General features: G+C 39.4%; 2 protein-coding genes across 2 annotated transcripts in view; both read right to left on the bottom strand.

Annotated features, from left to right (window-relative positions):
- The window catches only part of LOC149262033 (uncharacterized), a 296,604-nt gene that overhangs the window by 112,164 nt on the left and 157,870 nt on the right, over positions 1 to 26,570 (bottom strand). The gene's annotated exons all lie outside the window — the stretch shown is intronic.
- Positions 11,497 to 26,570, bottom strand: part of LOC149262035 (uncharacterized) — a 42,516-nt gene continuing 27,442 nt past the window's right edge. Inside the window, exon 2 of the mRNA XM_089434147.1 lies at positions 11,497 to 12,474. Coding sequence (XP_089290273.1) covers positions 11,497 to 12,474 — 978 coding nt within the window. The remainder of the gene's footprint in view (positions 12,475 to 26,570) is intronic.

A 26,570-nucleotide genomic window follows, 5' to 3' on the forward strand; every position in this document is an offset into this window, starting at 1 on the left:
GCCCTACCTAGCCTTAGAAGAGCATGCACATCATCAAAAAGGCAAATCCCAAATCTCAATCCACCAGCATGTTTGAAGCTTGCGGAACATGATGTCTCTAAACACTTTGACAAAGCTTCACTAACAGTCTCTGGCAAAGCTACCTGACTTAATACTGCAGACAAACTTAAACAAACCATTGCTGAAGATATAAAGGTCATGATCTCAGTCATGATGAGACTGTCATGATTCCAGTGAATCTACATGCAGCTCCCCTATACATATGAAGATCTCATTGATGAAGACCTCGATGATGTAGCAGTAGTGATGATGATCTCGGCATTGATGAAGAAGAGGATTGGTGTCTTGGCCTTAGAGTGGCCTAGTAAGTCAAGGGTCATGGTCTTGGTATTCGTCAATTAGAATCTCTATAAGAAGAATTTTATGCGGGTTTTCCTCTCCAAGATGGAGAGGTTTTGGCCCTAGCAGGATGCCAACATCTTGTGTTCTTGTCTCTTTGTTTTGGTAGCTATTTGATGAACTAACAAAGACACACTCTAATAATAACCAGTGAAGATTGGAATAAGAAGAAAAATTGAAAAACACCTCACAAATAGTTATCATGCTAAGAAGAATCACATTAACTATATTTTCCCTAGATTCTTCAACACTGTGGAGGCCCACGGCTCTGAATGCTCACCGTACATGTGCCAGTGTAGCCCTCTGGAGGATTAAGACCTCGTATAGGGAGAACAAACCCAATATGGAAACCATTTGCAGTCCTGCATAAGATCCAATGTGTCCCCTAGCCTTCCAGTACAACAAGTCATTAGAGAAATTGAGTAAATGAGCTTACCAAATCATGGACCACAAGTGCGGACTTCATAATGGTTTGCCCTTCCATAATGGGCTTTGGGATGTGCCAATGTCTCCTAAATTCCAAATGGGGTTAACCAATAATCCTATTAGGTGGTTTCTACTTCTAAAGGGGATAATATAGTCAAGGTACATCCTTCAAAAGGTGGTGGCATGTGGCAAATAGGTGAATGAAGTAGGGAATGAGAAGGGGCAGCCCTGGGTCACATGTCGGGGTACAAGGATAGCTAATAAGAGACAAGCCCACACTTGCGTTTATAATTTATAGGAGGGAGCAATCATGGTACATGAGGTGCCGCGGTCTTGATTTTTCCACCCTTCTTTATATGCATTTTGCCTTTTTATGATTTTCTTTGATTCACTGCACGAGGCTCAAGGGGTAAGAGCATGATATATAAGATATAGCAGTGAATACCCCCTTTAAGGTGGGGTGGTTCATTGCCCACCAAGGGTTGGGACAATCATGGGTTCCTATGATGAAGGAGATTTATAGAACCTGTAGAAACTAGGGTGATGGCCATGATGATGGGGTAGAGCTCATGTATTGGCTTTTTCCCACGTGCTAAATGTATTTGTCCCAGCCATATTTTGCATTTTGTGGTACATTTTCCAGTTGAATGTGGCCATATATGCTTTTATCTTTCTTTTCAGCTATATCAACCTCTGGGCTTCATTCCAGGCCATGACCCAAGATGTGGGGAAGGGGAAGGGCAAGATGATGCCATAGTTCAGATTGTAGAGATGTGTCGCAAGACATGGTTCCCAATGGACTTCCTCCAACTTGATACAAAGTGTCAACCCTGAACTCAAGAGTAAAAGCATCTTTAAAATTTCTTTTCCAAACACGTACCTTTCCATTGATGAATGTCGCCTTGAATCCTTTGTCCTCCATGGCTAAAATGGACACTAGGTTCTTCTTGAGATCAGGTACATATAGTACTTCTTGCAAATGAATACTGTTACCTTAATTCAATTGAAAGGTAACATTCCCTACTCCCTTCACGAGATAGGTGGCATCGTCTCCAAGGATGATCTCCAAGTTTGTCTCCTTTTCTATCAAATTAGAGAGGGCTTCCTTGTATCTAGTGAAATGCCTTGAGGCACCACTATCAATCAGCCAATTTCCCAAAGTGTCCGGAGGAGAGGCAATGGAGAGGGTCGATATAAGATAGTACTCTTTTTGCTTATTGTTAACAACATTGGATTCTTCATACCTGGAGTTCCTTGATTTCTTGGAGGGTCGACCATTTTCTTCATGTCCCGCATTTCTTATTCCTTTGCCATTGGACCTTCCATTCCTTTGATCGTTGTTGTTGAAGTTTCCCCTGGAGTTGTTATGATAGTCATCATCTTGAGGTGTATCCCTTCTATTAGGAGACTCCCTTGCATAGTGGCCAAACTTATTGTAAACAAAGCATCTTCCCTTCCTTCCATTTTTAATCTTGGTCTTCCTTGACTTTGCTTCTTTGAACCTGCATTGTTCTTCCTCTTGGCATGAGCTGAGAATGCAATGGGGTTGCTTCTATTAGAAGGCATTTCTTGCTCAACCATTCTTGTTTCTTCTTGAATGCATCTCGACATCAATTCTTCAAACCCTAGAATTCGATCATTGTTGAGTATAGTAGTTCTAAATACATACCACTCAGGGAGTCCTTCAAGAGTGGTGAGAGTAGTTCCCTGTCAAGAATGACTTTTCCAATCGAGAGTAGATCATTCTTGATCTCATTAATCCTCAAGAAATAGGATTGAATGTCCTTGTCCTTGCCTTCTTAATATCCTTCAACTTATTCTGAGAAAGAGAATTTGATTAGCATACTAACCTTGAACATGTCAACCAACCTGCCGTAGATCTCCTTGGAGGTCTTCAATTCGAAGATATAGGCCCCCAAATGCTTGTCAATGGAATCCCTAATAGTTTTCTTTGCTTTGACTTCAGCGTTATTGTACTTGGTCTTTGCAGCAACCGGTGCATTTGAAAGAGACTCAGGGATTTTACCCTGCACATAATCCATCACTTATTTTTCTTCCAAGGTCAAATCAAGAGACATCTTCCATCCATGATAGTCAAATTTATCATGGAGCTTGTCTTCAACCAGGAAGTAGGATGAGGAACCCATTGAGCCTTTTGTCCTTGTCCAACTGTCTCTGGTCATTGCTCTTTCACACTTGCTTGGGCTTTGTCTTCACCTCAGCTCTGATACCATGTTAATTTTACGCAACAATGGTATGTTCTAAGCTTTAGAGCAATTTTACTTCAATTTCTTTATTAGCCCAGTATCAATATTCATATTAGCAGTCACATCAACATGATAGTAAAACGCAGATAGAACATAAACATAAATAGTAGAAGACAAGCCAAGACAAGAGGACACAAGATGTGGCACTAGCCAGGGACAAACCCCAATGTGGGGAAACCCTTGATAAAATCTTCTTTTAGTCTTCAATAGTTCAGTAGAGAGAGATAGTACAATTTACAAATCTAATAATTTATAACAGCAGCAAAAGAGCCCTAACCAGAAAAGTCAACATTGGTCAACAGGGCAGATTTGACCCTCAGCAAATCGGTCAACTTCAGCCTCCAAACAACAAGATAAAATAGCCCTCAAAACAATCAAATTCAGCCCAATCAAAGTCTGGTCAAATAGCCCACCTGCAGTCAACCCTAGCTGCAGTCAACGCTTAGCCTCGATTTCTGTGCCCAAAAATGTGGCCTGCCCAAACAGAGATAGCCCTCACAAAAACGCAGTCAAAGGAGGTCAACGCATGTTGGTCAACGCTTGGTTAAACTGTCCTGAAATTTCGCTCTCCTGAAATTTCGGACGTGTGGAGAGAGAGAGGCCCAGAAATCTATACCCAACCAATGAGGGGAGAGAGAGAGAGAAGTGTGAAGATGAGTGTGTCCAAATGAGGCTAAGTCACCTTCTATTTATATGCAATGTTGAGGATGAATAGAGGTGATTGTTGGCCTTCTGAGCCTACATAAGTTTGTCGGCCGACCTTGGCAATTTGACCATAATCAAAATAAATTCATAACTTCATTTGTACATGTCAGAATCAGATGATCTTTAGATCAATCCTACACCTCTCGGAGAGAGGAATCCAAGAAAAATATCAGTTGTCATAAATAAGATGACCCATGTGGAGTTTGGCCCTAGTTGCGAATTTTAACACGATGTAACCCTTGTCCTCCAAGGTAGCAACTGAGATTAGGTTCTTTGTCAAACCCAAAACATACAACACGCCCTCCACCAACAAAGTTTTATCAGACTCCCTTTGAAACTTGACCGTGATAATACCAACTAGATGGTACTTGCCATTGTGTCCAAAGTCTATGTAGCAATCCAACTCCTCCTAGACTAGTGAAATGCTCTTTGACTCCTGTCATGTGGCAAGAAGCCCCATTGTCAATGTACCACACACTGGTGGTAATTGAGCTCGAGAAACATGCAATGAGCACAAACTCATTCTTGAACCGTGCTGCAAATTCGTCCACCTTTGCGGTAGCAGCGACTTGCTTCTTTTGTTTTCCCTTATTCTTATTAAGGCACTGGCTACCGTAGTGACCTAACTGATGGCAGCAAAAACACTTCACCTTGCTTGGATCTTTCTTCTTATAGCTCTTTGAAGAAGACCCATCACTCGGCCCCTTCTTGACCTTCGATTTACCCTTGCTTGCAAGGGCAAGGTTCTCCTCTTCTTTAAATCTCTTTTTATGATCTCCACGATGGGCACCCAAATTTCCTCCTAGATGAAATTGTCCCACATCCTCTCCCAAGAGGGCAGGTGCTCACAGTCAGCAATACACTTGACGAACACCTCCCATTGTTTTGTAAATCCATTCAAGGCAATACGCACCAACTCAGTTTCTTGGATCGTATCCCCAACAACTTCCATCTCTTCCCTCAACTATGTTATCCTGGTCAAGTAAGATGTCACACTCTCACCCTTAGACATTCTTATGTTGTGCAACTTGTCCCTCAGCACAATCTTACAACTCCGATAGCCGCTTTGGTACAACTTTGTGAGTGTATCCCACATCTTCTTTGCAGTACCTTTCTCCAACAGATGGGGTATCAAATGATCTTTGACCCCATCAAGAATAATTCTCTACGCCTTGGCCTCCTTGACCTCATGCAAGTCAAGTCTGAGCTTGGCGGTACCACTATTGTATTAACGAAGTTCCACGGCTTGTTCTCCTTTAGAACAATAGAGATTTGAACCTTCCATTGCAAATAGTTTGAAGAACCCTCAAGCTTGTCCTCATATTGAACACTAGTATCCATTTTAGAATAGCCCTAGAAGAGACTAAAACATTGAACTCTAATTTTTTGATACCTGAGTCAAATCTCTTGGCTTCGTATTCAGAGGCTACTTCTCTAATACCATTTTAATTTCTTATAACCCAATTAAAGATTTGCAGTTCGACAAGTATTCATAAAATAGAAACACTTCAAACACACAATATTGTCTAGTCTAATTTGTAACAGCATAAATTCAGAGTTATTTAACCAAATAAATAGCAGAAGAAAAATCACACGAAGCCAATCATATGCAATGAAATAAAATAAATTTACCTTGGAAACCCCAGCGTGGGGAAAACCAGCAAATGTTGCGCTTCTTATTCAGCTTCAGGAGAAATATTTTTTACAGCAGACTTACAAGAAATTGGTCTAGAAATTTACACAACAAATCAAATCGATCTCAACCCTTACTTGGCCCTTGTACGGCCCAGCAGAAGCACTTTTGCGCACAAGGGACTTGGCTTACATGCCCCAAGAGTAATGACTCTCTGTTATTCGAACTTGCGTCGATCTCACCTCTTCCTAGCTCGATCTAGCTCTTTCTCGTTCTCACTGCCAAAATATTACGCTCCACTAAGTACCTAATTCGTGCCACTCGATATATCTCTTTTATGGCTTGAATTCCCTATTTAAAATGCTCAAACCCTAATCTCAAGCAAAATCCTTGATCTCAATGGTTGAGATTGGATCTCGACTCACTAAAATCAACGGCTATGACTTAATGTCATTGACTTTGCCTTTTACAAAAAGGTAACCAACGATTAAAGTAAATTGTTGTCTAAAGTCCTAACTTAGGGAATTCATTAAATAACTGTAATAGAAGACAATTGAGGTGGTTCACTGCATGTCATAGCACCTAATCCATGCAGAACCACCTTCCAAGCTACAAAATCAACACCAAGAAGGGGGCATTACTACTCAAACAAGTTGCACTAGCACAAGGATAATGAAGGACGGAGAAAAAGTAAGGGTTTGAGGAATGTATGAAGCCTTGAATGAGGGCAAAGATCTTCTAACACAGGTCAAAAGGGTAAGGTTTGTGAAGGTTCGAGAACAAAATGTGTTGACAACGGAACCACGAAGGCTATCTGAAGCATTTACGAAGCGGCGGTAGATCATATATCACGCGATGCCATCTAGGCATCACTACCATGAGTGATTGGCCTGCGGTGGGAAATTGTGCCTGGTGTGGCACATTAATGGGTCCAAGTGGGCAATCATTGGAATTAACTCTACGATCATTTCCTTGGAGCAAGCATCATGTCACGAAGGTTGAAAAGGATCAGCCAACCCGATCACCATGCAGTCAATCCTTCATCAAGTATGGCTCCTCTATCCATCTCTGGTGCTTTAATGTTTTCTTGGATTACTCTTTCCACAAAAATCAACTATTGGCAGCAAAGTCCATGTTCAAACTCCATTATAGGATTAGGAATATAGTTGGAGCAATCATGAATCCCTCTCTGGGCTCAAGTATGGCAAGGAGGCTAGGCGGAGGAAAGAGCTCACAGCCAGAATCTAGAAGTACGAAAACAGAGGGACAATTGGAATTTGTCACTCTAATCAAGAGAATTTACAAAAGTACAGCCTAGATAGAATCATTGATGGGCATGGTGCATGCATATAATAATCAAATCAATGACCTCAAAAGAGAAGTGCATGAACTAAGACAGCAAATGGAAAATGTCCAAGTAGCATAACAGAGTGGACTTAGAACCATGGTAGCTTCTGCATCCTCAGTGAACTCTGTTGAAGTTGCTCCAGCTGGATTCCCAGACTTGAACCTGTTAACCCCAATAGAAAATTTAATAATTCTAGAAAGTAGTAGTTTTTCTTCTTTAATTTTGCTTATGCCAGCCAAGTGTTTCAAATCTTTGGACATTTTTTACAGGCTATATACTTTTAGAATAGTATATAGATGCATGTAATTGATTTTAGAAGCTAGAAGTCAGTCAACTTTAGTTATGCTCTAGAAATCTCTTGCAAAACATGCAACTTCACACCATGCATTGACAATTACTTTGTGCTCTACTTTTTTGGAAGATGATGCAACAGTCAATTGCTTCTTACTAGCCCACAAACCTTCTCTAAAACCCATGATGAATAAGTAACTTATGCTAAGTTTCCTTTCATCTATGTAACCTGCACAATCTCAATCTATGCACCCAACTATTTTGGTATAATTGTTGAAAAGACATCCAATTCAAAGCTTCATTGTATCTCTAATATACCATAAAATTCTCCTTACCTAATCTCAATCTATGAACTCAACTATTTCGGCATAATTGTTGAAAAGACATCCAATTCAAAGCTTCATTGTATCTCTAATATACCATAAAATCCTCCTTGCTGCTTTCCAGTGAACATCTTTGGAATTTGCTATGAATCACAAAAGAATCCCAACTATGTAATTTAAATCGAGGCTATAAGTAGTAACATAAATCAAACTCCCTACCAACTACCCATACCACATTTCATCCATTGGCTTTTAAGCTTCAAAAGCAATTAATTCTTTCTCGTTCCAGTCGGAGTTGCCACTAACTTGCAATCAAACTTGTTAAATCTTTTTAGTATCTATTGTCCATACATTGTCTAAAACATGAACATGTTGCCATCCATTTTTCCATACTTCAACAAGAATGTGGACCCAAATCCTTTATTTCAAAAGCTTTATGCAACTCATTTTTTAATTATTAAATCAATTTTGTATTATCACTTGTAATGATTAGAATCATTCCTAATACAAAACCATGATCACAATAATATTACCATTGTTTTTTATGTATAGCTTTGGACCCCAGGGAAAATTTGAAGGATCCATACTTAATATTTAAAGTGAAGAAACCTTTGTGAATCTTACCATTTCTTAAAATGTGAACTATAAAATGTTTGTCAATATTTTTGTAAAAATATACAAATTTGTAGGAATATTATATGGTTTCTAGAAAATTTTGGCAATTTTTTAAGTAAAATAATTGTATCCTCTGGAACTTGGGTGAATCTTACTTGTGAAAAAATGGAAATTGGCTAATCCTTTTTGGAAAAAAATGGAAATTGATGCATCTTTTTTGGAAAGCAAATGGAGAATTGATCACATGGCAAAATTTAGACCCTAATAATTTTGGATCTAAAGGACTTCTCTTAAACCCATTGTAGATTTCCCTTGAAATTCTGCAACTGCTTGAATGAACAAACTGAAACTAGGTTTGAATCATCAAGACACATAATTTCTCTACTCTAAATTAGCAGTTGAATAGAAACAGAAATAAAACACCGTCACAAAATATTTTTCTAGGGAACCAATTGGGAAAACCCTCTCCTTGCTGTGGCATTTTATTGATAAAGTATTAGTTTTTCAATGTTCTATGCTGTAACAATCACTTTAACAATTTCTTCTTTCGGTAGCACTCACTTTTCCACACCCAATAACAGTAAGCAATTGTAGATAGAACAATAAACAATATGCACAATAGAAGGCAGCCAAGATCAAGGAGACACAGAGATATAGGTCAAAGACCAGGGGAAAAAACCCCACAAGGGGGGAAACCCAACCAGATTCTTCTTCTATTAGATGTTCATCAAATCAACAGGGATACAAAGTCCAAGTACACCCAACAACTAGTCAAAGGTCAAAGCCTTGACCAACCAAGTCAACGAATCAATATCCAATCAAGAATGAGCATAAAAGTCAAATCTGATCAAAGTACCAGTTCTGAAATTTTCGGCCCTGTCAAAGTTCAGTCAATAGCAATCAACACAACCCTAACCAGTCAAAGTCAATGATCCAAAGTGCTCAAAAAATTTCAGTGAAGGCAGCAATAAATTCAACCTCTCTTGCTCAGTCAAGCCCATTCAAAACAATCCTCAAATCTGCCTCCAAAATTGGTCAAAGTCAACAGTCAACCTGTGGAAACCCTAGCTTTAGATCTGTGGTCAAAGATGGTCAAAGTGCCCAGGTCAAATCGGTTAAAGTCTCCCTGAATTCGGCCTTCCAAAACATATCCAAAAATTCAGCCAATCAAGTCAAAACAGCCCCAAGTCAATATTGGTCAAAGATGCCAAAAACAAAAAGTCAATGCAGTCAAAACAGAATCCTTCTCTCTCCTTCGCACATGTGAACTCGGATCTGCAATTTTCAGAGGAGATAGAAACAAATGAAGATGATGTGATGTGTGATGTGATGCCTCTAAGCGATGTCAAGTGAGGTCTATTTATATGTGATCTTGGGGGTCGAATTTCTCCTCTAGGCTGACTTGTACTTTTCAAGTTGACTTGGTCCAGCAATAAAAATAATATTTTTCCATGAGCAAATTTAATTTTTCCAAGTGCAAGTGGGGTCTCCTTAGGATTTGTTGGGCCTCCCTAATGGGGAAATTGCTCCCTTAGCTGCCAATTTTCAACATAGATTATACAGATCAAATACAGGGCAATACTGTCTATTGAGAACAGAGTCGTTCTCCTGCTAACCTAGCCTAGACCTGCCCTGAAACTTATTTGATCACAGCTCCTATCATTTGCGTACAAACAGGCCCGAATTCCTTGTGCACTAGCCTCTCTTCTTGGCTCCTATATTCATGTGCACAGGGCCTCCTATTTTGTAGCACAAATGCCTCAATCTATGCGCACTTGGTACTACTACTCAATAATACGCACACCACAAGCAGGAAGCTCACACACAATTCTTGTGCACGCAATAATGATACAAGTTATGCCTTCGTCCTCCTTTGAAGCAATTCGATCATGCTAATTCTGGAAAGTACAAATTTAGAACAGCCATTGTAATTGATGAGTTAACTGAGTTCGAACTAAACTCTCTCCACTCTTAATTTGGAGTTATAACTAATCTTTGCCTCAATCGAAACTGAAGCTTCCAACTTGTCTTATCCCAAACTTGAACTGCCTGTTAGAAGTCCACTAAACTGCTCCTCCAACTCAACATATGAATTAACTGCTCCATGAACTCGTCCTAATACAACGAACTCGTGCATGCTAAAGGAAGGACTGATCGTGGTCTTTCTTGACTAAGGAACGAGTCAAGAAGATCTTCTTCGCTACTATTTTCAACACCCATTTACTCTAAAGTTCTCATATGTGTTTTCATTTAAGGTTCTAGTAGCCCTTTTCAACCCATACAGTGCCTTCTTTAGTTAACACAATAAATGTTCTTTCCCATTTTACATTAAGCCTAGGGGTTACTACATGCACACTTTCTCTTCCATAACTCCATTCAGAAAGGTATTTTTGGCATCTATCTAACCAATGATCCATTTGAACTAAGCTACCATGGCTGACATCAATTTGATTGTGTTCATCTTTATCATAGGTGCAAAGGTTTCTTCATTATCAGTGTTTTCATTTTGAAATGATGTTTGTCCTATAGATTCATTTGCAAATAATGGCACTTTTCCCTTTAGACAATTCCAATAAATTCATTTCTTTGTATGGAATCATATTCCACTCTCACTATAAGGAAACTCAAATACAAGTAAACACACAAGATAGCAAGTATGCATAAGAAGAGATTGTCAAAAATATACACATATGTTGTACACTCTATTGTATTAAATATATATATATTAGAGTAAAACAATTTGAGAGGGATCATATTTGACCAAGTTTCCTAGGGTTATAATAAAAACAAACAAAGTTAGGTGAGTGATCATTTTTGACCTATCAATTATTTACAATGAAAAAGGTGAAATAAAAGAAAAAAGTACACAGTGCAAGTGTATAGTACATGATACAAATATAACACGCGTGTGAACACATACATGAGACAGTGTGTCATCAATTCCTCCCTCAAAGAGGTAATCATCCCCAATTCTTGTTGAAGAATCTAGGGCAAATTAGGTGTAGTGTGATTCTTCTTGACTTGATAACATTTTGTGGAGTCTTTTTACTTTTTCTTGTTAGATTAATTTTTCTTGGTAATGGATTATAATAAATACTAGTAATTAATATGTCAAATAACTGGCGTGTATGCTGACTTTACCGTATAAAGAGTCCAGGAATGCTTTATAAACTTCTCCATTCAGCAAGTTTACTAGCCAGAAAAATTGTTCTGAGAACCAACAACTAAGCAAAGTATCTTTCATTAATCACAAGCTAAAAGTCCCATTTTCCCATCAGTTGTCTAAACATATGCATTAAAATTTAAGAACACAACTAAAATGATCAAAAATATAAATTTATCCCCACAACCTGAGAAATTCCAAATTATGAGCTCATAAATCAGACACTAAAATAAGGAGAAAACACAAATAATGAGCTTTTCTTGATTAGATACAAATGACTATAAATCAATATTCATGTACAGAAACTTCTGTTTCTAGCACAACTCTTACAAAACCTCTTCAATCACAACCTTGGGCTTTTGGTTTTCCTGTCTATTAACATTCAAAGTATTCACTGCAATATTTCCAGAATCTCTTGCAGGAAGAGTATTCTTTTCAACTTCTACAAGAGCAGCCAGGGAAGTCCAAACTTCTTTCGGTTGTTCATTAGTCCAACACATCAGGAAGTAGACTTTCTTTAAAGCAAATTGAAGACTCTTCCGACCATCATTTCTTATTTCTTCTCTCCTAGCTTCGTGATTTGCTATCATCTGTTTACTAGCATGTTCCCTTTTCTTGGATCTTTCACCTTTGACCACCTTTGCAGCTGCCTCAAGTAGCCTGTACAAGTCCATAAGTGCGCATACAAGGGTTGCCCTACCTAGCCTTAGAAGAGCATGCACATCATCAAAAAGGCAAATCCCAAATCTCAATCCACCAGCATGTTTGAAGCTTGCGGAACATGATGTCTCTAAACACTTTGACAAAGCTTCACTAACAGTCTCTGGCAAAGCTACCTGACTTAATACTGCAGACAAACTTAAACAAACCATTGCTGCATCCAGGGGATCACTTTTCCAGTCTCCATTAAAGAACCGAAGAGTAAAGCAGTAACTGTATATCACGTCAACCATATGAACAGCCAGTAAGGGTGATGGATCCGATTTAGTCAATTGCCCTACTGAAGATAAGGGATTCTCCGGACCAGCTGGTATATCACTCAGGTCATTCTCACCCAAATTTGCAACTCCTGGACTAAGAACCCTTGACATTCGATCATTTGATATGTCCAGTGACTGAATAAGTTGACATCCTTGACTGGAAAGTGAGATTGTATGTGCAGAAGGCTTCAACCACCATGGTTCCCAAGGTCTTACCATGTGACTTATTTTACCTGATGCTACAGCCCGCAAGAAATATTTTCTTTCATTGGCTGATAAGTCATCCAATGACATATCATCTCCTGAAGACAACACATAAGCATTCTGACCAATTAGACATGCAATTCAATGTACAGACAAGATTGATTTATAAGCTGCAACATCTCTGGAAAGTAAAATGCTACTTTCGAATACTCGATTATAACAGCAACTATTACAGCATTTACTGAATGAGTGGAATTTTCCAAAAGACTAGTTTTCGAACTTTTACATGCCGAACTATCCTGAAAAGTAAAGTCTGCTAAAACAGTGACTAAAAGCTGGGTTCCTCCAAGTGTCCACTTTGTAAAAGTCAAATAAAGAAAATTTGTCCATATGGAAAGTTGTATTTTCTAGGAAATGGATTGTTTTTAGTTTGACTCCTATTGTGAGTCATTAGGATTGGTCATAAAGTCAAATTGAGTCAATATCATGTATGAAGGACCCTTCTTGGGCATGTTACATTTTGTATGAGTCATTAGACAAGATTGAAAGCCCTTCAAGACAAGCACAAGGCATCCCTCTTCAAGTTGGCTTCAAATGGAATTAATCATCTCACCAACTGACATGTCGGCTCATCCTGATGTCATGTCGGCTTATATACATGGCCAAACAACTATAAATAGCCCAGTTCAGATCCCATTTCGGAGTGAAATTGCAGAACAGTAATTCGGTCAAGTCTGAAGTAAAACAGTGCAAAGGAAGCTTAATTATCAGCGAGGGGAAAAGGAAGAAAAGCGAAGCTCTTAGCTTCATTTTTCTTGGATCTGTTTTAGGGTAATTCTGCTGTCACATATGCATAGAAGGAGGTCATCTGTTGCAGTATGGTCGAGAGGAATTACAGTCCTCTTAGGAATTGGAAGAACAAGTCTAAGAGGAAGCCGAGGCAAGCTAGAAAGAGTCCCTATGGAAAGAAGGCCTAATTCTAGGAGGCCGAAACTAATGAAGGACTAGGAGGCCGAAACTAATGAAGGACTAGGAAGCCGAAGTTGAAGCATATCCAAAAAGTAGGAGCAGAAGCTTGACTAGTGTTGACTTGGGCTCGGAAGAGAAGCAGTGAAAGAGGACCTGTGTCTTGGTCTTGGAGAGGCAAATAGGTCAAGCGTGTTGGTCTTGGTATTCGTCAATTGGAATCTCTATAAGAAGAAGAATTTGTTGGGGTTTTCCTCTCAAGAGTGAGAGGTTTTGGCCCTAGCTGATAGCCTATATTTTGTGTCTCTTGTCTCTTTATTATTTATGCATTGGTAGTTGTTTGATGAAGAAGAACACTAATAACCCAAGTAAAAGAAGATCCTAATCTAAAGAAGTAAAAAGCACTCACAAGCGTTTACTAATAGAAGAGAAATCACTTAATTGCTATGCCCTAGATTTCTCAACATGGTTTCAAAGCTAAGGTGACAAAGTCAAGAAAGGGCATCTTATCAAGGGACACTCAAGGATCAAATCTCGAGGAAAGCATCAAAGCTATGAAACCGGATTCGTCCCCCAGGCCCTAAGTGTCCCGAATCCGGCGAATCGGACATGATTCGGGTGGATTCATGTCCGAAAAACAGCAGACGTCGTGTTCGATTGGGACACTTCGAATCTGGAACGTGTCTCGATCGGGACACTTTGAATTCGGAAATCAAGAACCCACACAGTGTTATAAAGGCGTATTTCCCCATTCTATTTGCACATTCACTTGTTTAGTTTGCTCTGGGTGTTTGGGAGCAAGGAGCAAAGGGCGTGGGAGCATTTTCAAGGATATTCAAGCAACAAATAAGTGCTTGCGCCTGTCAGATTTGATGATGGTGATACTATAGAGGGGTCATCCTCCACACCAGCAGATGCAAAGATGACTTTGGATACAGAGGAGGAGGATGCAGCAGAGGAGAGCAATGGTGACCATGATGATGAGGACAGTGACGCTGATTTTCATGATGACTATGAGGATTGATGACTCATAAGTCATGAGCTACCTACTACCTTGAGGCTTGTATACTTGTAGACTTGTAGCTGTAGTTGTTTTGTATTTGCTATTTCTATTTGCCATTGGCATTGCACTACCTATTTAAACAATAACACATTTTTATTTTGATGACTTAATGAAAAAACTACAATATATTTATCTTACTATCTTGTCTTTCTCCTATTGGATCATTGATGAATTGAATATGTATTATAAATTTATAATTTATCATTTATGTCACAATTGTATTTGTAATTTTATATGCATAATGTTACTTTGTAAAACTTACATCTAGATGAAGGTCTATGTTTGAATCAATGAATTTGTATCATGAATGAGAATTTGTGTAAGAAATATCTAATTTTTAGTATCTATATATATATATATATATATATATATATATATATATATATATATATAACGTATCCGAACGTGTCCTGTTCCGGGGGGTCAACATGTCCGTATTCGACACTCGAATCCCTGTATCGGTCGAATCCCGAATCCCCGTGTCAGGTGACTTAGCATCAAAGCAAAGATCATCTTTAACGCAAGATCTACAAAGGGAGCATTATAACCCTAGATCGAAGGAGTCTACAAAGAAGTATTGGGATCATCATCAAGAAAAGAAGGCCAAGTTGAAGAGAACTACAAATCAAGGTCCTTACCATTGAAAACATCACCAAGAATTCATCATTGATCTTCATCAAATGATCCAAAGAGATCTGACTCTCTGTGGGATCAAGGATCACTCTTGAAGAAAACTATCTTCATCAAGGAGAAGTTTTCTACTCTCTATATTATCTTCAACATCCGGTACGGGGTGAAGGATCATGTGATCCCTCATCTTTCTGGGAAGAAGACTGCCAAGGAAATGTGGAAGGCTCTGACTAATTTATATTAGAGTGACAATGCCAACAGAAAAATGGTGTTGAACGTGAAGCTAAGAAACACCAAGATGTCTAAGTCAGATACATATGCCACATATATCACAAGGTTAGAGTATCAAAAGACAAGTCCAAGATGAGTTGGTTGCAGTTGGGGAGGCCATGGCAAATATAGAGTTAGTGAGGATAGACCTCCAGGGATTTTCCAAGCATTGGGAAACCTCTGTCAAAGGGATTATAGCATGTGAACACCTACCTAACTAGGAGAGGTTATGGGATAAATTCATACATGAGAAGATTCAAGAGGAGTCTCTTCATGGGAGCCATGCTAAAGGTGATGATGAAAACCTCGCTGGAAAGAAGGTTAAGGTCCTTAATTCGGACAATGGGGGTGAGTGTGTTTAAGAATCAAGGGCAATTAGATGTAGTGTGATTCTTCTTGACTTGATAACAATTTGTGGAGTATTTTTACTTTTTCTTGTTAGCTTAATGTTCTTCCTCTACTTATTAATGCATGTGCGTGTACTTCATCAAACTGCTACCAAAAACATAAGAACAAGAACACAAGATGTTGGCTCTCTGCCAGGGCCAAAACCTCTCTTATCTTGAGAGGAAAACCCTTTAGTAAGTTTCTCTTATTGAAGCTTCTATTGATAAATGTCGAACCCTAGACCCTTGACTAGAATGTCCTCCAAGCACAAGTCAAGTCCTTTCTCCTTTCTGCACTTTGTTCCCCGACACTTAGTCTTCCTTCTTTCGGCACTTCGTTCCCCCATACTTCGTCCTCGTTCCAACTGTTGTTAGATCTTGTTTCACTTGTTCTAGAAGAGACACTTATCCTTGATCTTTGATGAGACCCTTTCACATGGGATCTTGTCTTCCTATTCTTCACCAACCAATGAACTTGTATGACTGTAATGGGAGGGATGTTATGACAACAGAGACAGCCTCCTTCTCTTCGCACGTGTGACTGTAATAGGCTTTAAAACAGTCCTATTAACTTCGCTTTCCTTCCTTGTTTCTTCGCTTGAGTGGGAGGCCTTTTAGGCCTATGTTTCTAGCCAAAGTGATAAGATATGTTGACTGTGAGTTTCTGTTGTTATGACTGCAGGCAGCGTTCCTTTTCCTCGCATGTGTGGCTGCAGCTTGCCCTAGAAACAATCCTCTTAGGCTCGGTGTTCTTCCTTCCTTCTTCGTTGTACTAGAGGCTCCCTTTCTCGTCTCTTTTTCACCCTTTACTCGTTCCTTCACTTCGTTGATTTTAGAGGTAAATTGTGTTATCTTTAGAGGAGTGGACAGCCTCTATATATAGAGGATTGTCCCTCCTTTACGCCGACTTGAGGCCGACTTGACATATATAATTTGGATTGCTTCTTTGGTGGTGTCGTTGCATGGAGGAGACTTGTTGACTTTGCTTGGAGGTATTCTTTTGACTCTAATACATAAATATACATGGTGTAACATGCCCTTAAGGTCTTCCCTAATTTCTTTTGACTCTTTGACTCGCCTATAGCACTTTAACATGTGCTAGACCTATTTCAATGAGAAAGAAACTCATTGACATATATTATAAAAATAATATTTCTTTTCTTGAATAAATACAAATATCAAAAGTACATTTATGAAGACCAAACCTAGTTACATTTCCTTCAACACTCCTTGTTAACAAGGTGTTTGGCTATTCTTCAATCTTGAAGACTTCACATAAGAGAAACCAGATTGGCAATCCATCTGTTATAGCATCATAGTAACCAACATTGTTTCCACAACAAGGCCTTGACTGACAGCTCTTTCTCTCAATAGATCAGAGCACAATGTTGGCGAGACCAATGACTTATAGACACCTTAGTCATTGTCTCTCAAGGTACATACCCACCCGGGTGTTCATTGAGTATGACCTTCTAGGACTATTTTTATCTTGGGTTCCCAACCCTCAAAGAATATCGGTCCTCTTGCCTACTCTTGTCTTGGATGCCCTACACATCCTCAAAGAGTATCGGATGCTAAATGATTACCCAATCCTCCCATTCTTTCTTCCAAGTGAAGACAAGAATGTTGTGTCTATCTCTTCCTCTCAATTGAGGAAGACATGCCCAAGTATCCTCTGACAAGGTACTTGTCAAAGTTCCTTTGTAATTGGGAACTTGTTATAACTCCCTCTTAGCTAAGGACTTGTCCATTCATCATCAACTTCTTCTTCGTGGGTCCTCTAGATGCTTGATCTCCTTCCTTCCTTCGATGTCATGAAGTCTTTGTTCAAATCTTCTTTTTGGTAGGGCACCATCCATTGATCACTTTCCTTCCTGGTTTGTCATGTCATTGCTTCCTTCGTGGAAAGTGTCCTTGACATATATCAGGTTCTCTTGTCATCTAGCTACTCCTTTGTCATCTGCTTCGGAATACTCTTCTCATGGATGCTTCATTGTACTTGCTTGTATACATGCTTCGATCTAGTAGCCCTTCATGACTTCTTCCAGATATTGCTTCAACATTAAATGGTACTTTTGCTAGATGGCTTCTTCATCATGACATCTTCGTAAAGTAGAATCAGTTATATGCACCTTTCATATCTCCAAGGCCTTCATAGGTGTCAAGGGTCCTTTAATCTTTTTCCTTCCTTTATTAGAGTTGTCCTGCCTTCTTTCAGGAGATGTCTTCAATGAATCCTGTCAAATAGTGATTCTTCGTAATCATGGTGTTCTTGACATGCTTGATCTCTTTCTTCATTTGCTTTCTCTTGGATAGATTAGTCAACCACCTTATGCTCCTTGTGGGAGCACTTCTTCATTGATTGCTTCTAGGACTAGTCAGCGTTCCTTCTTCACTTGCTTCTTAGTCAGCAATCTTATACTCCTTATGTGAGTATTTCTTTTTGTTGACCTTCATTGCATTGTAGTACATGCCTTCAAGCATGTCATTGGTGAAAGAGATTATTTCCTACTTGATCATGTCATAGAACTATTCCCATGACTCAACAATATACATATGATAACATGACTAAACTTTGATGCATACATACCTCATCTTGATTCTCCTTTGATCATATTATCTTCAATGGATTGTCCATGGTGTGGCCCTTCTCGCTTCATCTTAGCTTGCCTGTATATCATCCTTTTCTTGAATTCCATGAATGGGACTCCCAATGAGACATCTGCTTTTGTTTATGAATCTTCGTTTGAAGATTCCATCAGAGGATCTTGAAGATCCTTACCCTGCAAATGTTTCTTTCTTTTTGATGATGGAGGTCTTCTAAGATTCTTAATCATGATCAATTTTCTTTCATTGTGGATGAGGTCCTATACTAGCTATGCTCCTACATGAATATCTTGAGCTATATCTATCATACTCCTATATTCTATAAGATATTTCTAACCATGCATTTTGTTCTATTTATAAATGCTCCTTCTACCTGAGTATTTTGAACTCTATGTTCTTCATGCTTCTAGATTCTAGAAGATGTTTCTAGCCATGCAATTTTATTCTATTCCTACATGCTCCTATACTACTCCAAACTTTGAAAGACGACTTTAAGTAAAGAAGTAGACTTAGTCATACTAGAGATCCGAAGGATCTTCCTTCTTTTGCTTCTTTTCTTCTTCTTTCACCTCTTGACTCATGTGAGTTTCTTCCCCTTTTCTTTTGTTGTTGTTGTCCTTCTTGAGTTTTGGACAATTCCTTTTGTAGTCTCCATATTCTTGGCATCCAAAGCATTGAATTTTCGACATATCTCTATTGTTTGTTCTTCGTGAACTAAATTTGCCAAATTTTCCCTTTCTCTTGGCCATGGTAGCAAAATCTTGCTCCTTTCATCCCACATATTCCTTTGCTTTGAGTCTTGTTTCCTCTATCTTGCATAGAGACCACATTTCACTTAGTGGGGTGGCTTCCTTCTTGGCATATATGCTTGATGTGAAGTTGCCCCAATCCTCAGGTAGGGCATTGAGTACTACAATTTTCATTTCTCTGTCAGACATTACTTCTCCCAACTCTTGAAGTCGATCCCTCATCTCAGAGATCTTCGTGAAATATGGAGCTATTCCTTCCTTTGATATCTTCATCTTCCACAAATCATTTCAAAGATATATCACTTCTCCAGTTGTGCTTACCGAGAATAGCTCTATTAGTTTATCATATATTTCTTTTGATGTTTCAAGTTTGGAGACATAAGAAATGAGAGAGTCCTTGATAGATTCTATTAGAATCCTTTGAGCTCTTGTCTCATCCTTATTGGACTTGGCTAAGGCTTGAGTTTGTTCCTTAGCAGGGATAGTGATATTCCCTTTGATATGTTCTATAAGTTCATTCTCCTTGAGAACTAAATCAGTCCTCTTCTTCCATGCAAGAAAGTTATTGGTACCTACCAATTTGTTGCTTTCCTTGCAAAAAGACATTGATGTATATTCAGAAGGGGACATATACTTGATAGATTTTGAGATGTAGTGGACTTGCTTTCTCATTGAAGACTTGATGGCTTGCCTTCCTTAGATTTTGATGTTCCTTAAGTAGCTTTCTCCATATGGACTTGCTTGATGATGAGATTTGCTTGATGACTTGTAGCTTGATGTAGGTCCTTTGATTTGCTCTTCTTGTAGGTGCCTTTATGTAGGGCTCTTCTTCTTGCTTTGTAGTCTTCCTTGCTGAGTGATGGATGGTAGACCTTCTTGTCCTTGATGTGATAGAGACTTCTTGGCTTGATGCTTCAACTTTTGTAGATGTCCTTCCTTGATGAATGTTCTTGAGATGCCCTTTCCTTGATGTGTCACCTTAGCTCCAATACCATGTTGAAGAATCTAGGGCAAATTAGGTGTAGTGTGATTCTTCTTGACTTGATAACAATTTGTGGAGTCTTTTTACTTTTTCTTGTTAGCTTAATCTTCTTCCTCTACTTATTAATGCATTGTGTGTGCTTCATCAAACTGCTACCAAAAACATAAGAACAAGAACACAAGATGTTGACTCTCTGCCAAGGCCAAAACCTCTCTTCTCTTGAGAGGAAAACCCTTTAGTAAGTTTCTCTTATTGAAGCTTCTATTGATAAATGCCAAACCCTAGACCCTTGACTAGAATGTCCTCCAAGCACAAGTCAAGTCCTTTCTCCTTTCTGCACTTTGTTCCCTGGCACTTAGTCTTCCTTCTTCCGGCACTTCGTTCCCTGGCGCTTCGTCCTCCTTCCAACTGTTGTTAGATCTTGTTGCACTTGTTCTAGAAGAGACACTTATCCTTGATCTTTGATGAGACCCTTTCACATGGGATGATGTCTTCCTCTTCTTCACCAACCAATGAACTTGTATGACTGTAATGGGAGGGTTGTTATGACAGCAGAGACAGCCTCCTTCTCCTCGCACGTGTGACTATAATAGGCTTTAGAACAGCCTTATTAACTTTTCTTTCCTTCCTTGTTTCTTCACTTGAGTGGGAGGCCTTTTAGGCCTATGTTTCTAGCGCAAGTGATGAGATATGTTGACTGTGAGTTTCTGTTGTTATGACCGCAGGCAGCCTTCCTTTTCCTCGCACGTGTGACTGCAGCTTGCCCTAGAAACAATCATCTTAGGCTCGGTGTTCTTCCTTCCTTCTTTGTTGTACTAGAGGCTCCCTTTCTCGTCTCTTTTTCACCCTTTACTCGTTCCTTCACTTCGCAGATTTCAGAGGTAGATTGCATTATCTTTAGAGGAGTGGACAGCCTCTATATATAGAGGATTGTCCCTCCTTTACGCCGACTTGAGGCCGACTTGCAGACATGAGGCCGACTTGACATATATAATTCGAATTGCCTCTTTGGTGGTGTCGTTGCATGGAGGAGACTTGTTGACTTTGATTGGAGGTATTCTTTTGACTCTCATACATAAATATACATAGCATAGCATGCCCTTAAGGTCTTCCATAATTTCTTTTGACTCTTTGACTCACCTATAGCACTTTAACATGTGCTAGACCTATTTCAATGAGCAAGAAACTCACTGACATATATTATAAAAATAATATTTCTTTTCTTGAATAAATACAAATATCAAAAGTACAGTTATGAAGACCGAACCTAGTTACATTTCCTTCAACAGAGTGTACCTTCAATGAGTTCAAGGACTTTTGCAAGGAAGCAGGCATCAAGAAAAAGTTGATAATTCCTTACAACCCACAACAAAACAAGGTTGATGAGAGGAAAAACAAGGCCATTGTCAAGGCTACTAAAGGCATGATCCATGATCAAAATTTTCCCATGTTCCTATGTGCAGATTCGTGTAATACAACAGTCTACATTCATAACAGGAGTCCTCATGTGAAATTTCCACAACTGTAATAAACTGGAATTTAATCTTCTATCTACTAGAGATTATTTGTCTTATGTAATTAACTTTATGGAAAATAATGATTAAATCACTATAGAAATCTTCACAATTCAAAATGTTGTAGAATATAAAAACTAGAATTGAGAAATATGCACACAGACACAAAAATATGACACCGTTATTTTTGGACAATTGTCCCTGGAAAAACCTCGAACAGACAACTAGTGGAGCAGATCAGGGTCTTATTATTATCTTCAACAATTTGAGAAATTACAACTGGTTTATTGTCTCCTTCTACAACTCGATCTAGCCCTCTCCAGCCACTCGCACTTAGGTTGTTTGCACCTCTGCCCAGAAATGTGCACTGGTGGCTCTAGTAAATTTGTGTAGCCCCTTGGAATGTGTCACTGCAAGTCATTCTGCCTCCTGTAGCTGCTAAACCCACTTGCTCTGCTTCCGAGATACAGATCTGGCTCACACTACTATTTCGGCCTCCTCTGCAGATGAATTCAGCCTCCTCTTCCTGTCTCTCAGACACTAGAAGATACTGAGGAAATCTCCTCTGAACTCCTGCTCCCAAATATCTATTGAAAGTTGAAACCCCTGCCTTTGGTCCTTCCCTAGCTTCAACTGCACCCTTGTTGAATACCTGCAATTGGATACTCGAATTGCTCAAATGATGCTCGACGCCTTCTTCAACTCGCTCTTATAATCTCTAGTTGGAGTTTCAACGACCATGATCACATCTCAACAGATGGCTAAGATCATCTTGACTCTGTCAATTAACTTTTTCGGAAGTCTCTAGATTAAAATCGAACTTCCCCAATTAATTCACTTTAATTAACCACTTTTCCTAAGTTAGATTTAGGAGAAATTTTAATTATGGCTAATTAATATAACTGAGGTGCCTCCAAGCCTTTTCTCGCGAAACTTTTTTTAGGTTTTGGAGATCTCATGTTCCTTAGCCTCTTAGACATCATAGAGACTAGAACACCTGTCCGTTGCTACCAAAAACTAACACTCCCTCTTAGCGAGGAAGGTGTTCTCCACTATACCCATTTTCTCCTTAAAGTAGACAAACTGTGCTCTCCCCTAGGCCTTCATGAGTATATCAGCCATCTACTGGTCTGTGGGAACATGTTGTAGCTAAACCGACCAACACTGCACAACACAATCTCTGAATTACCTACTCTCTGTTGAAACCCCTGCCTATGATGCTTCCCTAGCTTCAACTGCGCCCTTGTTTAATACCTGCAACTGGGTAGTCGAACTACTCAGATGATACTAATGCCTTCTCCAAACCCTTTGCCCTGCTCTTATAATCTCTCGTTGGAGTCTCAACGGCCACAATCACATCTCAATCGATGGCTAAGATCATCTTGACTCTGTCAATTAACTTTTCCGGAAGTCTCTAGAGCAAAATCGAACTTCCCCAATTAATTCACTTTAATTAACCACTTTTGCTAAGTTAGACTTAGGATTATGGCTAATTAATTTAATTGAAGTGTCTCCAAATATTTTCTCGTGTAACCTTTTCTGGGTTTTGGAGATCTCATGTTCCTTAGCCTCTTAGACACCATAGAGATTAGAACAATTGTTCGCTGCTACCATAAACCAACACCTCACAAGGTTTTGGGGGACAAGACTCCTAAGGAGGTGTTAATAGGAGTGAAACCAGAGGTCAGACATTTCTACATCTTTGAGTGTCCGATGTATATCCATGTACCATCAGAAAAGAGGACAAAGTTGGAGCCCTAAGGACAAAAGGGCATTTTTGTTGGGTACAGTGAGACTTCCAAGGCATAAAAGGTGTACATTCCATAACAAGCGAACATTGTGGTGAGCAGGAATGTGAGATTTGAGGAGCACAAAGCCTTGACGAAGTCACATGATACCATAGCAGTGGCAGATGACCAAGAGCGAGAAGCTCCAAAGGTTGAGGAGAGGCCAGCAACACAAACATCCGGTACTCAGTGTTTAGATCGAGAGGAGGAGCAAGAAGCATCTTCTAGTTCTACTAGGAGGAGGTCGACATGACAAAGAGAAAACTCTTAGGGATGTTGAGGAGCATGTAGAGGCTCATAGGAGAATGTTCAGAGAGAGCAGACCACCACAAAGGCTTTCTAGCTACATGTCACTCATGAGTAACATCAGTGATTCCAAGCCTTCTAGCTTTGAGGAGGCAATAGACTAACAGGTTTGGAGGGATGTCATGATGAAAGAGTATTTTTCCATTATGAAGAACATTGTATGGGATATTGTGCCTAGGCCAGTAGGAAAATCAGTGGTCAATTCGAGATGGATCTTCAAAATCAAACATGTTAAGATGGTAGCATCAAGAAGTATAAAGCTAGGTTTGTAGCCAGAGGGTTTTCCTAGGTGGGAGTGGAATATGAGGAGATATTCGCTCCAGTCCCCATATACACTTCTATCGAGGTTGTTATGTCTATTGCTTCAAACATGGGGTGGAGGATGTTAAATTTCTAATACCAACTAGATTTATTTTCTTATGGAAATTTAATTTATCCCAAGCAATTTATTTATTTACCCAAATAAACATTGAATCACCGAAAAATAAAATCATTGGTATTTTTAACTTCTAGAATTAGCCCACGGGGCTTTGGATTGACGGTGATTGGGTGCGCTGTTAAGGCACTCCTTGCGATAGGTCACCGGTTCAAATCCCCCGTGGGTACTTAGGTTAGTCTTAGCTGAGAAAAAAAAAAAAACTTCTAGAATTAAATATACGTAGCGGTAATAAACTAGAGAGATCAATCACATATTGCAAAACAAAATCACCCAGAACAATTCTCCAACATTTAATTATCTAGAAAATCCAGATTTTTTGACCCGTAGAGATACAAGGAAAAATAAAAACCTGGAACCTGTAACATGGCTCCCTCAGAATGGATTCGGCCCAATGAACTTGGCCTCTAGGAAATTACCCTCCGAAGAAACTAGCCTAGAGAACTCATCCCAATACTCAGCCAACAACTCGACCTATGCCCTCTTTGCGTGCCATTGATGCACACTAGGGAAAACTCGACCCTCCAGCAACTTGGCCTCATCCAGATAGAATCAATCTCCTTCTAGCAACTTGGCCCTGCAATCTCCTCTTACTCAGCCTTCCTAGATTCGTTTGAATCCACTTGTACTTCTCCTTCTTTGCGCTCCTAGTCCACAGAGCCACTTTCACTTAGCAAAAATTACTCTCTTAATGATAACTCGCTCACACAACTTGTGTCTTCACCTCCTCACTAGGCTCTATGTATAATCTTCATTGAGTCCAAACCCATAACCCCAATCTTCCTTCTAGAACCACCTTGGAGGTCAACGGTTGAGATTATTTTCAAGTCACTTAAATAATTAAATTATCTATCCTTAGAAAATGACTCAATAGTCCATAATAGTTATTTTACTTTAATTATTGTAATTTTCCTAAGACTTAGGAAAGAACACATAAATCACTTACTCCACCAAGCAAGCACCTAGAAGAGGCAAATAATGTCTTCCACATGCTAAGATACCAAGCCTATGCAAAAGACCTTCCAAAGCGACCACTCACTTCAACAGAGGATACATCGAATGGATGTGAAGACAACATTCCTTAATGGAGTGATTGAGGAGGAGGTATATATTGAGCAGCCACGGGGTTTTGAGGTGCATGGGAGAGATTCTCATGTATGCAGGTTAAAAAAGCCACGGTATGGTCTCAAGCAAACACCTAGGGCATGGTCCTCGAGGATTGATGGGTATCTACTAGGCATGGGCTTCACCAAGAGTGAGGTGAATCCCAACCTGTACTATATACTAACTGGTGTCGATTCACTCATTCTAGTACTTTATGTGGATGACCTATTTCTTACAGGGGAAAAGAAGCTTGTAGAGATGTGAAAGAGAGACCTAGCTATAGAGTTTGAGATGAAGGACATCGATATGAAGCATTACTTTTTGGAGTTGGAGGTGTGATAACAGACAAGATCTTCCTCGAGCAAAGGAAGTATGCAATTGAAATCCTAAAGATATTTGGGATGGTGGATTGCAAGCCTATGTCGACACCCATGATTACCGACTTGAGGAAGCTAAATGCTTCTGAGTTAGAGTTGGCGGATCGATATTGTATAGGCAGTTGATAGGTTCTTTGATGTTTCTACTCAACACTAGAGCAGATATGTACTTTGTTGTGAACACACTAAGCTAGTTTATAGTGGAGCCGAGGAAGGTTCATTGCATGGCAATGAAGCATGTGCTCAAGTATCTTCGAGGTACAACGCAGTATGGACTCAAATATGTCAGAAGTGGTGGCGAGGAGGGTTCATTGGGTGGCAATGAAGCATGTGCTCAGGTACTCTTCGAGGTACAGTGTAGTATGGACTTAGATATGTCAACAGTGGTGAAGTGTAGTTAGGATGCTATACAGACTCGGGATAGACCAAGAGAGCAGTGGACAAAAAGAGCACCTCTAGGTGTTGTTTCATTTTGGGGTCAGCAATGATCTCATGGTTCAGTAGGAAGCAATATTTTGTGGCACTTAGTTCAATAGAGGAAAAATATATGGCAAATAGCTTGGCGAGTTATGAGGCCATTTGGCTTCGCAAAATGCTCACGGGGCTATTTGATCTAGAGTTGGATCCGACAGTGATTCACTATCACAATCAAAGTTGCATCAAGATCTTGGAGAATCTAGTGTTTCATGACTGGTCCAAGCATATAGAGATCAAATATCATTTTAACAAAGAGAGTCTAGAGGGGAGTTATGAAGCTCAAGTATATCTCCACAAATAAACAAACGGTAGACAATCTCACCAAGCCCCTAGTGAAGGACAAGTTTGTGTTTTACATAGATAAGGAGGAGATGGTGCAAAACACCTTCCACTAGGAGGGAGTGTTGATGTTTATAGCTCAAATAGGTGCTTCTACATAGGCTAAGTGTCAAGCATGCAGAAGATATCCAAAATCCTCTTTAGGTGCTTGCTGATGAGGAGTAAGTGACTAATATAGTTTCTTTCCTAAGTCTAATTTAGGAAAAGCACATTGATTAATTTA

This window comes from Pinus tabuliformis, chromosome 6 (assembly GCF_031772625.1).
Source record: "Pinus tabuliformis cultivar Carrire ecotype Pingquan chromosome 6, CPIR1, whole genome shotgun sequence".
Lineage (NCBI taxonomy): Eukaryota > Viridiplantae > Streptophyta > Pinopsida > Pinales > Pinaceae > Pinus > Pinus tabuliformis.